At 59.1% G+C, this 12815-nt stretch overlaps 1 protein-coding gene across 2 annotated transcripts in view; it reads left to right on the top strand.

Annotated features, from left to right (window-relative positions):
- Positions 1 to 12815, top strand: part of MYO7B (myosin VIIB) — a 90180-nt gene that overhangs the window by 73492 nt on the left and 3873 nt on the right. The window contains exons 29-40 of one of the 2 annotated variants that reach the window (XM_045777722.2): positions 470 to 643; positions 1311 to 1538; positions 2817 to 2984; positions 5780 to 5897; positions 5985 to 6111; positions 7147 to 7313; positions 8257 to 8438; positions 9268 to 9398; positions 9669 to 9826; positions 10020 to 10173; positions 10663 to 10818; positions 11728 to 11833. In XM_045777722.2, coding sequence (XP_045633678.2) covers positions 470 to 643; positions 1311 to 1538; positions 2817 to 2984; positions 5780 to 5897; positions 5985 to 6111; positions 7147 to 7313; positions 8257 to 8438; positions 9268 to 9398; positions 9669 to 9826; positions 10020 to 10173; positions 10663 to 10818; positions 11728 to 11833 — 1869 coding nt within the window. The remainder of the gene's footprint in view (positions 1 to 469; positions 644 to 1310; positions 1539 to 2816; positions 2985 to 5779; positions 5898 to 5984; positions 6112 to 7146; positions 7314 to 8256; positions 8439 to 9267; positions 9399 to 9668; positions 9827 to 10019; positions 10174 to 10662; positions 10819 to 11727; positions 11834 to 12815) is intronic. The other variant, XM_087870466.1, reaches the window with a different exon arrangement.

The following is a 12815-nucleotide window of genomic DNA, read 5'->3' as shown; positions in this document are numbered from 1 at the left end:
GCACGTGAACCTGCAGCCAGTGTGTGGGTGTGCTCACACCCTGCTATGCGCAGAGAGGAACAGTAGCTTCAAGGGACCCATCATGTCTCTGAGTCCAGGACTTGGAGATTTCCAAGAGCTCTCTGACCTTCTGTGATCCTGGGACACTTAGCCTCCCCAAAGCTCGGGGTTCTCATGTTAAAATGGGGCCTTCCGCCTGCAGGCTGCCCTCCACAGACCACCGAGGCCGACTCAGAGAAGGACACAAATACCGAGCGCACTGCGGGCGGTATTGCCCTCCCCCGCTGCTGGTTCCTCAGCTCAGCATTCAGCAGCTGTTGGCTGGACTGCTGTTAACTCTGTGCCGAGCCAGGTGGGGCTTCAGCAGGCCTGGTGCTCAGGGACCCATGGGGATAGGAACCAGTTGGGGAGAGGAGAGATGGTGGGTTGGCTTCCAGGACAGAGGACCTGAGTCTTCCTCTGTCCCCAGGCAGTCAAGTCCAAGAAGCACATCCCGATCCACGTTGCCTTGGAGACTGGAGAGAGCCTGACGGTCATGGTCGACTCTGCCTCGACATCTCGGGAAGTCTGCCGGCACATCGCCCACAAGCAGGGTCTCAGCGACCACCTGGGCTTTTCTCTCCAGGTGGCCGTGTATGACAAGGTACCACTAGGTGCCCCATCCACCTTCTACTTCCCTCATACACCCAGGCTAACTCAAGCCCTCCTACCACGTCAACCTGGCCACTGTTGCCCCTGTCACACACACACACACACACACACACACACACACGTAACCTGTCCTGCCTGAACACCCACATACCCACCCCAGTGGCTATACCTTGGCCCTAGTGTCACACACATCTTGTAGGTCCCCTGCCACACTTGAGTAGCCCACATGTAGACCAGGCACTCACACATCTTGCTGGAAGCCCCCTTGTGCCAGGGAGCCGTAGACGCCTGTGTCCCAGATCAGAGGGTCACACCAGCAGAGCCCCACCTGAACCTCACATCTTCTCCCAGCCAGACACTCTTACCCCCACGCCCACAGCCGCCGGCTCAGACAGGCTTATGCTGGCCAACCAATCCAAGTATTACAACCCCAGCATGCCAACCTTAGCCATCAATCCCTGCCTCCTTTGGGAGGGGGCCTCTAGGGAGCCATGTTTCAGCATGACAGGCAGGCTATGCCCCCATGTGGGGAAAGCCCTCGGGTTCCCGGAGGACTGGCTGAGCACACCCTTCCACCCGTGCATCCCGAGGGTGGGTTTCCCTGCGGGGCCTGGCACACAGCAGTCACTAACCCCCGCTGCCCCTGATTCTGGCCTCAGTTCTGGTCCCTGGGCAGCGGGCGCGACCACGTGATGGATGCGGTCGGCCAGTGTGAGCAGCTGGCCCGGGAGAGGGGCGAGAATGAGCGCCACGCGCCCTGGCGCATCTACTTCCGGAAGGAGCTCTTCACCCCCTGGCATGACTCCCAGGAGGACTCCGTCAGTACCCAGCTCATTTACTGCCAAGTGATGCACGGGGTCCGGTCTGGCGAGTACACCTTTGAGAAGGTGAGGGGACTCCCCTGCCCCCAGAGCCACGAGACGGACCCATCAGACAGCCTGGGGGAGTACCGTGTTCCAGGGCAGGCCTGGGGTGTGGCCATAAGGGAGCACCCCACAGAATGGGATGTGAGGAATGTGGAGAAGGGAGAGGCAGGAGGCAGAGGCCAGGAATGTGTTCTCGGAGTGCAGGTCCCCAGGCCCCTCTGCTGGGCATGCTGCTGTCCCCTCCCAGCCTGGTCCCCATTTCCTCCTCCCTTGGACCACGTTTGCTCAGGCTTCTGGGGTCCGACACACCAGCCACAGGCAGGGGAGGCCTCCCATCAGCCCCAGGCCACCTGGCTTCACCACGGCAGCTGTTCGTGGGGCAGCAGGAAGGCGGCCTTAGAGCCTTAGTGCTCAAGTTCCAATCCCACCTGTGCCTCTTCCTGGCAGTGGGACCTCAGAACATTATGTCACCTCTGAGGCTCAGGCCCTCTGGAAAGTGCAAAGAGGAGCCAGAGCTTAGTGTATGGTCGTGAGCATCCAGGTCCTGGTCCTCAGAGCAGCAGTACACCTGTTTGCAGACCTTCCCATGCCCGAGACAGGAGGACACTGCTCTCAGGCTCAGAGCTGGCTGCAGCAAGCCTGGAGGCCTGCCTGAAATTGGGCAGTGGGCAAGGAGAGGCAGGGGCCACAGAGACAGGCCCCAGAGAGGCAGGCAGCTAGGTGATTCTGCAGGCTTTGGTGTTCCAGAGAGAAGAGGGCTGCCTGGCACACATGGGGCCCCTGAAGCAGGGAGTCCTGCCCCGTGCTGGGCCATGCTGGTGCCTTACACAGGATCCTACCCAAATGAATCCTTGCAGAAGCCACACAGGGGTGTCACCCTTGACAAGTGAACACTGGGTAAGACAGGGGAAAGGACTTGCCCTTCTCAGACAGCAATGTTGGGGTTCCACCCAGCCCTCAGAGCTCCCTCCCCCACACTCACTGTCTGCCTGAGAGTTGGCAGAGTGGCATGGGGGATCAGCCCTTGTCCTCAAGCCGAGGGCCTGCAGGACTCGGGCCGAGGCTGCTGGGAAGTTCCCGCCTGCCAGCAGGACAGCAGCCTACTTGGGCCAGTTAGGCACGCTGTGGTTCCAGTGTGTTGGGGAAGGGACAGGTCCGACCTAACAGAGGTGACAGGACAGGTGGCTGCTCATATTCCTGGTTCTTGCCTGAGGGCTGGTATTCTCCACCGTGCTGGGACATCCTGGGGGAGGTGGGCTCCTCCCCCCTCACCCCCTTGTTTGTCCCCGGGTTGTGCAGGAGGAAGAGCTGGTACAGCTGCTGGCCCAGCACTGCTATGTGCAGCATGGTGCGTCGGTGGGGAGCGAGGCCATCCAGGAGCTGCTGCACAGCTGCGTCCCCTCCAAGCTGTACAGGACAAAGCCGCCAGAGAAGTGGGCTAGCCTCGTCACTGCCGCCCTTGCCAAGGTCAGCCTCCACAGAGCCTGGGCACTTGGGCTCTGTGGCCTCCTTTGGGGCAGGGGCCCTAGGTGTGTAGACAGGTGGAGGCCTCCCACTGGGGAACGGGAGACTTTGGCTTGCCAGTTAGACTAGCTCTACCTCTTGAGATTTAAACAATCTCGGTCAGTCCAGCTCCCTGTCGCAGGCCCACTCTGCTGTCCCTCCTCCTTCCAGTCAGCATCTTGGGCGAGTTGGGGCAGCTCATCCCCGTGCTCATCTCTACTGCAGCGTCTGGCTGGGCCTCAGCCTTTTGGCCCAAGTGGGCATCCACAGCTGCCAACTGCACACCACACCTGTACCCTCGGTACAGGCTCTGGGCAGCAGGGGGGCTGCCCATCTTCTCCCCCTACTTGGTCAGCCTGCACCATGTGAACATAGCTCCTCCCGGGGGGCTCTGTGCCTCCACCTCCCCACCAACACACACCTGCGTCCTCAGGATCACCCACACCAGAGAGGGTTTCCGCTGCTCCCTAAACGTCACCCCACGAGGGGATGGCCAAGATGCATCATCTGATTCACAGTCCTCCTGCCTCCCTTCCCCCGCCACAGGGGCAACCCTCCCCAAACCTGCCACCCATAAGAGCCTCCTTCCTCCCGGGGTGCTGAGCTCAGCAGCGTGGCCTAAGGTTCTGGGCCCGGCTCACTGTTCACTGCCGCTCCTCCTGCAGGAGAGCTGTGCATGGGGAGTTTCCCTTTGGTTAATACCTGTGCCCACCTCAATTATCCCCATGGTGCTATGGACCACAAAAGGGCAGGACAGGGAGTGCAGAAGAAGAAAATAGCATTGTACCTACTTGTTAGGGGCTGCCAACCCAGTGGTGGGGAGGTGAACCCCAGGTGAGTGGTTCAGGCAGCAGGGGCCATGCAAATTCTGAGAAGGACGGTGAGGATGGCCAACGAACGTAGTCTGCATTCTGCCTCACGAAAAGGCTGTGCCCCAAGGGGGCCTGTGGACAAGGGTCCCGTGCACCTGTGGTTTGGAAAATACAGCTTTCCATGTCCTGCTCTTAGGGAGTCACAGTGCATAACCACTTACGAAAGGTTCTGACAAGTCCTGCAGTAGAGAAGCCTGCTTGTTAACCCAACCTTTCCCAGACATATTTGACCACCAAACCTTTGTTCTACAAGATGCCCATTAGCATCTCTTGGAAACAGTTCTTGGTGATAGGAATTTGGGAAAGCAAAGCCCACTTGGTCATTTTTGGCGTTTCCCAGGCTGAGTGGATGTGTTTACAGGAGAGAGACCGTGGGCTTTTAGGGCTTATATGAGGGGGGGACCAGAGGGTTCATGTGAACCCAAATGAACATGACTAAGAAGTGGCTTTGTAATTTGGGAAGGGAGAGTTGGGGTGAGGGTAAAAGAATTAGGAAATGTTACCCAACCACTTTTCTCCAAAGTGAACATAGGTACACAGATTTTTTTCATTAAACCACTTAAAACCACTTACTTTGCCAAATACATCAGAAAATATAGACAAATACAAAGAGAAAAGCAAAATCACCAATAATATCATATCAGTGAGCCCATGCATCTTAACATTGTGGTATAGATCCTTCCAAACCATATTCATGTGTACACAACAGAGATAGGAATACAATTAGAGAGAGAGGAATGATTCACCTTTTAAAAAATAAACATAGGAGCATATCATACAGCAGCTTTCAACCTGCTTCTTCACTTAACCATGTAGCATGGGGCCATATTTCCATGTCACTACATACTAATCTTCATGTTCATTTTTTCCCTTTTTTTAATTTCTTTTTCCCCTTTTTTCTTCTTATTTTCATGTTCATTTTTAATGGCTGCATAGTAGTGTAGTAGCGAATTATAATTTACTGATTCTTACTGATGAACATAAGGTCAGTCTCCATTTTTCACTATTAAAACAACAAGGTGAACCACTTTGTAGATACAACTTTTATACGCTTGCCAGTTTCTTGGCAGGATAGATTCCTAGGAAGGAGATTTCAGAGAGTAGGAACATTCCACAATTCCTGATACATGTTGCCGGTTGCCAGGTCACCCTTCAGATATGAGGCATCCATTTACATTCCACAATCCAGGGTGTGAATGTTACCCACCCACTTTTTAAACTGGCAACAAGAGAAATAACATTTTTTTCAGCAAATAGTAAAAAGAAAGTTCCATCGGACACTATAGGCAACTATGGACCCAGAGCAGTGGAGAAAGGGAGGGGCGAGGGGAGGTGGAGAGGAAACCAAGAAAGAGGGAGGAGGGAAAGTCGACTGGGGGTGGGTTCAGATGAAGGTCCCTGGGAGTGGCTCCCAGATAGGCAGAAGAACTCCAGCGAAGACAGACCAAGGTACCAAGGACACAGAGGCACACACCAAGACAGGCGTCCCGCACAGAGCAGGATACAGTCCCACAAGGCACGCACGTGTTGGCGGGAGCAGGCCCAAGCACACACGCATGAGCAAGCTCACCTCACAGCTTTCCACAGCTTTCCATGAGGCAACGAACCGCAGCCCGATTACAGCCCTTTGGCACCCTGACGCTAAAGAGGGAGCAAGCCTCCCTCCCCTCTCAAAACCACCCGCGAATGGTCCTCCGCCAGGGCACGTGACGTGGGGCTGCACCGGTCCACCGAGCCTCCCTGCCAGCCCTCAGCAGCACCGACCTCTCTTTAGGTAGAGGCTTCACAGAACGATCCAGCAAATGAGCACCGTGAGCGTTGGGCCACTAGCTCTGAGGGGAAACCAGGAGATGAGTGATGGAAGTGACCTGTTGTGTCCCCCTGCAGGCGCAGTACGCCCAGAAGCAGGCAAAGGCACTGGCCGTGCAGGAGCAGGTGGTGGACGCCGCCCGCCTGCAGTGGCCGCTGCTCTTCTCCCGGCTCTTCGAGGTCACCACACTCTCCGGTAATGGGATCTGATGGAGGTGAGGGGTGCAGGCAGGGCCCCCCGTGGGGCCAGCCTAAACTTCACACCCCTATTCTCCCTGGCCAGGCCCCCGACTGCCCAAGACTCAGCTGATCTTGGCGGTTAACTGGAAGGGGATATACTTCCTGGACCAGAAGGAGAAGATGCTACTAGAACTGTCTTTCCCAGAGGTCATGAGTCTGATCACCAACAGGTGGGAGTCCCAAGGGAAGATGCCTCAAATCTCTCTTTGCTCACAACCTTAGTCCTTGGGGGCTCCGGGAAAAACAGGGATAGGGGGAGGCCGTTGTCCCTGACACCCGGCTGGGGTGCGGGGGTGAGGAGGGACATGTACAGTGTGGTGGCCACTGGACTTGGGACCCCACCCTCTCCTGCCACTAGTTTGGCACTACCCTGTTAAGTACTGTGTCTGCACCTGAGGCATTCTTCTCTCGGGCTTCTCTTTAAAACCCAAATCTACCTGGAAGGGGCCACAGAACTTGCAGCCTTTGGGTGTGCATTCACGTACAGGCTCCTTCCCTGCTTGTGGGCAAGAACTGGTCACGTGGAAGGTGCGGACCATCTGAGAGAGGAAGCAAGGCACGAGGCTGGGTGCGTGGCAGAGCAGAATTACAGGCTGGGGCCTCAGATCCCCCACCTCCACGGCTCTGCATGCCTCTTGTCTTCTGAGAGTGCCTCCCAGCTCTTTGGGAAGGCCTGCCTGTACCCTTCCAGAGCCCCCCCTGGTTAAAGCATACCCCAGTGGGCCATGACCATAATACTCATTACCAGTATGCGGGACACGCAATGGCCACCGCTTCCTCGGGCTGACCCTGCTGGGCCCTTGTCCCCATGGCATGCAGATGAATAAACTAAGACAGGAGGTAGCTCGCCCAAGCTCACCATGGCCGGTGCCTCATCTCAGCTCCAGCGTTCTTTGCTGTGTCCCTGTGGTGGCCCTGCACACCAGCCACCTCATGACCCATCCAGAGCTAAGCCCACAGACTGGGGCTTGGCACCACCCACTGCCTTTGAAGCCCAAGGGACCCTGAGCTCTGGCTGTCATTTGCCCACCACCCACAGTAGTGCCTGGGATGTGGGTTGACCTAAGCTCACACTTTGGCCCTACCAGTGCCTCTGGTCAAGTCTTCTGTGACTCAGGAGGGTCACCCAATCTGAGGCTGTCAAGGGGCTGAAACAGGGAGGGCAGGAGAGGCCGCTGGTCATGTGGCATCCTTTGTCCCCACAGGGAGGCCCAGGGTGGGCAGAGGCTGGTAGTCTCCACACTGCACGAAGAGGAGTACGAGTTCATGTCCCCCAGCAGTGTGGCCATCGCCGAGCTGGTAGCCATGTTTCTGGAGGGCTTGAAGGAGAGGTCCGTGTTCGCCATGGCCCTGCAGGACAGGAAGGCCACAGGTGCCCAGCCAGGCGGGGAGGGGCGGATCGTGTGGTCAGTGGGTAGGTGGCTGGCTCATCCCTATGTCTCAGTGGCCACGTGGCAGGGCTCCAGGAGGGACCCAAGCAGAGAGAGGGAAAGAGGACCATGAAGCACAGTGGGGGGCAGCATTGGGCAAAGCCTTCCCATCTACAAAATGAGGGGCTTAAAGGAGGTGGTCTCAAAGCTCCCAGGGCGAGGGTTGTTGAGGGAGCTCAGGGAAAGGCCCACTCCCTCCCCCGGCAGAGAACAGCCAGGCCACTAGCCTGAACTTTGAATACCATCCCCACAGCCACCCTGTTTTCCATTTACAGACAAGGAACCGGAAGCTTGGAGAAGGGAAGCAGCTTGTCCAGGGTCACACAGCTCAGGGTGGGGGCCTGAGCCCTAGAGGTCTAGTTGTTGGCCAGGTATTCTCTGCAGGCCAGCACTCCAGCAAGAGCTGAGCGCTCCTAGAAATTAGGCCGTGCAGTTACTGCAGGGGCCTCAGGAGGGCGTGGGGAGGCTCACTGGGACGAGAGGAAGGGGCTGTGCAAACGGTCTTACAGGTCTTAAAGCAGGAGGAAATGTCTGCCTGGAAACCTCATCCCTGTTGCCCATTCCATCCCCAAACTGCCCAAGAGGGATGGATTATTGCCTCCTCACAGAGGAGGAAACAGGCGCAGGAGGCGTACAGCACTGAGAGCAGGTCCCCTGAGGCTAGGGCTGCAGCCAGAGCTCCCCAGCTCCTGCCTGCCAGGACTGTGTGCCTGGGAATCTGGCCACCACTCAGCCTCATGGTGGCCTCGGGCCCACCACTCTGTGTCTCGCTTTCCTCACCTGCCAAAGGAGACAACGTATGAAATGCCAGCGCAGTCTGTGGCCTCTGCATAGCCCTTGGTAAGTGGTGGCTTTTCTGCCCCTGTGTGTGACCTGGAATTGCAGATGACGCCACCCTCCTGCCCTTCAAGAAGGGGGACCTGCTGATCCTGACAAAGAAGCAGGGGCTGCTGGCCTCTGAGCACTGGACCCTGGGCCAGAACGACAGGACGGGCAAGACGGGGCTGGTGCCCACGGCCTGCCTCTATGCCATCCCAACGGTCACCAAGCCCTCGGCACAGTTGCTGGTAACTCAGAAGCTCATCTGTCCTCAGCCGGGGCACCCATGGGCACAGGAGGGGGTGGCCTGCTTGCTGGCTCAGCGGCCAGGACCTCACCTTGCAGACAGCCGGGAGGTCTGCTCCGCCGGCCCCGTCGCCTCTCCGGGGTGACCACGAAGCTGGCATGGTGTCTGTGCACGGCCTTGCCCAGCACTTCCACGTCACAGATGCTCCAGGGTGTCCTGGGAACAAACCCATCCTTTCCCACTGTCAGCCTCATTTAAACCTGACTCCGAGGGGCCTACGTCTCCCTAGCTCCAAGTACGACGCGCCCCGGCCCCCAAAACCAGCCCCCAGAGAGGCAGGACAGACAGGCATTCCAGTATGCACGTACTGAGCACCAACTGTGTGCTCCGTGCAGTACAGCACTGAGACCAATAGCCACTCTCCCCTCGACGAGCACGGGGCAAACTGTCAACTGATGGCTAGTGTCCAGAGTGCCACCAAGAAGAAGCACTCGTCCTTCTAGGCTCCAGTGATAGGGTAGGGGCTCACGGAAGGCATCCCTGAGGAAGTGACACTGTGCTGGGGCCTGAGGGAGGTAGGGAATCAGGCAAGCAGGGTCCAGTGAGAGGTGCCCCGAGAGGTGCCCTGGGGAAGGGGAGCCTGGTGGGTCTGAGAAGCCCTCCTAAGGGAAAGGAACAGGCTCAGAGACGTTGAGTCACTGGTCGCGGGTCACACAGACGGTGACACGGGAGGGCCTGTGCAGCCCTGTGGTCAGCCCCTCCCATGGCACTGGAAGGAGCCCATGGGAAGAGCCTCGTGGGCAGTGGAACTCATAGGCCTGTCTCCACAGAGCTTGCTGGCCATGTCACCAGAGAAGCGGAAGCTGGCAGCCCAGGAGGGGCGGCCCGCAGAGCCACTCCCTGAGGAGCAGCCCAAGGACAAGCCACACACCCTGGAGGAATTCTCCTACGAGTTTTTTAGGTGCCACTCAGGCCCCCACCAGGCCCTGCCAGCCCCTCTGTGCTCCCTGAGGGTTACAGGGAGGCCATGGAGGCAGGTGCTGTGTCCACCTGGCCTCCCCGGGGAAAGGGGACCCTCTGACCCTCCCACAGCCACCCTGGGAGGGCAGGGGGAGTGAGCCTGGGTCTCTTCCTCGACAGTGCACATGCGGTAGGTGGGCGGGGAGAGGAAGGAGAAGCACGGCAGAGAAGGCTCAAGAAGGGCCCTCACCCCAGCCTCCATCCCTGACAGGGCCCCAGAGAAGGAGACAGTCAGCAGGGCCATGTTCCCCCTGGCCCGGACCCGGGGCCACCTGTGGGCCCACTCACCTGAGCCACTGCGGCAGCCTCTGCTCAAGTGTGTCCATGCCAGTGCCGAGCTCCGGGACCTTGCCTGTCAGATCTTCATCGATATCCTTGCCCAGCCGGCCTGCCCCCACCCTGCGCCAGCCCCACAGCTGCACTGTGAAGGGCTCGGGCCCCACGGAGCACAGGGCAAGGGCAATATGCCCCTCGTGGGGCCGGTCCAGGGTCAGTGTGTGGCCAGGGTCAGGGTCAGAGGTAACAGGCAGCCACGCCGGCACGTTCTCCTTGACAGCCACACCCATCCTCAGGTACATGGGTGACTACCCTTCGAGACAGGCCTGGACCTCCGTGGAGCTCACCGACCAGATCTTCTCATTGGCCCTCCAGGACTCAGCCCTGCAGGATGAGGTCTACTGCCAGATCCTGAAGCAGCTGACACACAACACCAAGAGGTCTGCTGGGGCCGGGATGGGGCCAGAGGGCACCGAGCTCCGTGCCCAGGTCCCCTCAGTCTTCACCCTAGCCTCCAGAGGCTGCGCCCAGTGTTCAGCTCATGGGGGCTACCCAGCCTGCCCAGGGGCTGACAGTAGTGGTGGGAAGGTGGGGACCCTCATGCCCGTCCTGCTGACTTCTTGGGGGTGGTCAGAGCAGGGAGGTAATAGACCTGCCTTGGCCTCTACCTTCTCCCACCCTTTCTCCTCTGTGCCCCGGGCATGCCATGGGCTCTCTATACCTCAGTGCCCTCCTCCATCAAATGGGCACAATGGTCCCCCCTCCCCATTTTATGCATGTGAAAGCTTTTGGAGGCATCAGGTCACTAGGCAGCAGGCTTCCTTGTCCATGGCTTCAGGAAGGCTTCACACCCCTTCACCCCAAGGTGCCTGGATGGCCTGGGCCTTTAGAGGGGCCCTTTCTGGGCTGACAGGGCCTGCCACCTCCAGGTATAGCGAGGAGCGGGGCTGGCAGCTGCTGTGGCTCTGCACCGGCCTCTTCCCGCCTGGCAAGGCACTGCTGCCCCACGCGCAGAAGTTCGTGGACACGCGGAGGAAGAAGCTCTTGGCCCCCGACTGCAGCCGCCGCATCCAGAGGATCCTGAGGTGAGCCTGCCAGCCCCTACTCCCTCAGCAGCATCCGCCTGGGGATGCTGACGGGCCCACCTGGCCCTTCCAGAGCTCGTGGTCCAGTGCGGACACTTGTCAGTGGAGCCAGATTCTGTGTCCTCTCCGGGAGCTGGTGTCCATGTAAAGAGGAGGACCAGGCCCCAGCAAGCTGGGCAGAAGCTGGAGAGTGAGGCTCTGAAGGTCTCAGAGAGGACTGGATGGTCAGTGGGGGCTGCTGACAGGCTCAGTCTCAGCCATGAGCTCTCCCTACCCCCAATGGCTTCCTGTCCGGGGCACAGAGAGAACTGCCCAGAGGCCGGAGTATGACCTCGATGCCCAAAGCCACCCATCTCCCCACCCTGCCCAGGCAGAGTGGCCAGGATCAGACGCCAGTCCCTGACAATCCGTGTGGCCAGCCCTCCCACTGTGGGGCAGTTCTCCCTTGGCTCTGCCTTGACTGTCATCCACACCACCTGCCCTGGGTGGCTTGGGAGAGGGTGGGTTGGCCATGCTTATGGAGGGGGAGGTGGGTGCCCTTAGAGAGGCCCTGTGGGGGCCCTGACTCCAGCCTGATGCCCCTGCTGTGTGAGAATGAGAACCCAACTCTCCCTGGCAACCAGTGCTCCGCCCAGGTCCCCTTCCCGTGTGTGTCCCAGGCCTTTTCAGCCTCCTCAGAACTGCGGGACACCTGGGAAATGAGTCCAGGCTGGCCTCTGGGCCTGGTGCTGAGCACCCCAGGCTGGGGCAGCCCGTGAGTACTACGTCCTCCACTGGGGTTGCAAAGTTATTTATTGTTTGTGTCTGGCACAAAGTTTAGCTTGGAGGTGGTGGCTGGGGCCTGGGCTGGGCTGGGCTGGGCTGGGCTGGGGGTAGCAGGGTGGCGTGCTCAGCCCTGTCCTGCTTTAGGACAGGGCCCCGGAAGCAGCCCCCACACCCGGTGGAGGTGGAGGCCATGGAGCAGAACATCTCCCGCATCTGCCACAAGATCTATTTCCCCAACGACACTAGCGAGGTGAGCCCGTGCCCCACCCCCTGGAGGGCCTGGCTTCCCAGGCTCCTGGCCTGCAGCACCCAGAGAAGCCCCTCCGCACGGTGGTTACCCACAGAGAGCCGAAAGAAGCAGACTGACACTGTTTTTCAGGGTTAGAGTGGGCCTCTCACCTTCACCATCTCCTACCTGCCCATCACACATTAAGTGCCCTGCGCCCTCAGGTGCTCAAGGCCAGCACAGCGAGGGGCCACCCCACAGGGGGTGCTGCTAGGGTGGCAGGAAGTCCCAAAGGTATATGGGGCACTGTAGGCCAGTGCAGGCAGGGGCTGCCCCGGGGGTGAAGGGGTGCTGCCAGTATAGCAGGAAGTCAGGAAGGTCCCGAAGGTACAGAGGGGAACTCCTGGCCAAGGACAGGAGAGAGGAGGCCACAAGGGTGGGGCAGTGTGCTGAGTGCCAGGGCATGGGGCCCCCACGGGCTTCTGACGCTGCCCTGGGGCATGGGGGAAGAGGTGCTGCCATTAGGTGTGCCTGTGGACCCAGCCCCTGTTGGCTGCTGGGGACAGGGAAGGAGAGGTGGGAGGGGAGACATTAGTCCCCAGCTGCATGGAGAGGCCCCAGCCGAGTGGCGGCAGTGAGGGGCAGAGGGCCGAGGACCATGCTCCCTTGCAGTCTTTCCCAGCAGCTGTGTGGCCTTTACAGTCTTGGAGACAACGGGTCCCACAAGGGAAAGTTCCCACAGTCCGGCTGCAGGGCTCCCTAAGCAAGTTCAAAAGGCCAAGCCTCCTGGGCCCCCAAGACAGTGCACTCTGACCGAACAATGTAAGCATCCGGCCAGTTTTCTAGAAGGGAAGGCTTCTCCTTCTCAGGCTAGGGCACGTCCAGACAATCTTTTTTTTTTTTTAAGATTTATTTATTTTAGAGAGAGAGAGAGCTCCTGTATGAGCACACACTAGCAGGGGGAGGGGCAGAGAGACAGGGGGAGAGAGAGAGAATCCCAAGCAGG

This window comes from Ursus americanus, chromosome 1, assembly GCF_024610735.1.
Source record: "Ursus americanus isolate L20-20 chromosome 1, mUrsAme1.1.p, whole genome shotgun sequence".
Lineage (NCBI taxonomy): Eukaryota > Metazoa > Chordata > Mammalia > Carnivora > Ursidae > Ursus > Ursus americanus.
This window is presented reverse-complemented; position numbering and strand designations above follow the sequence as displayed.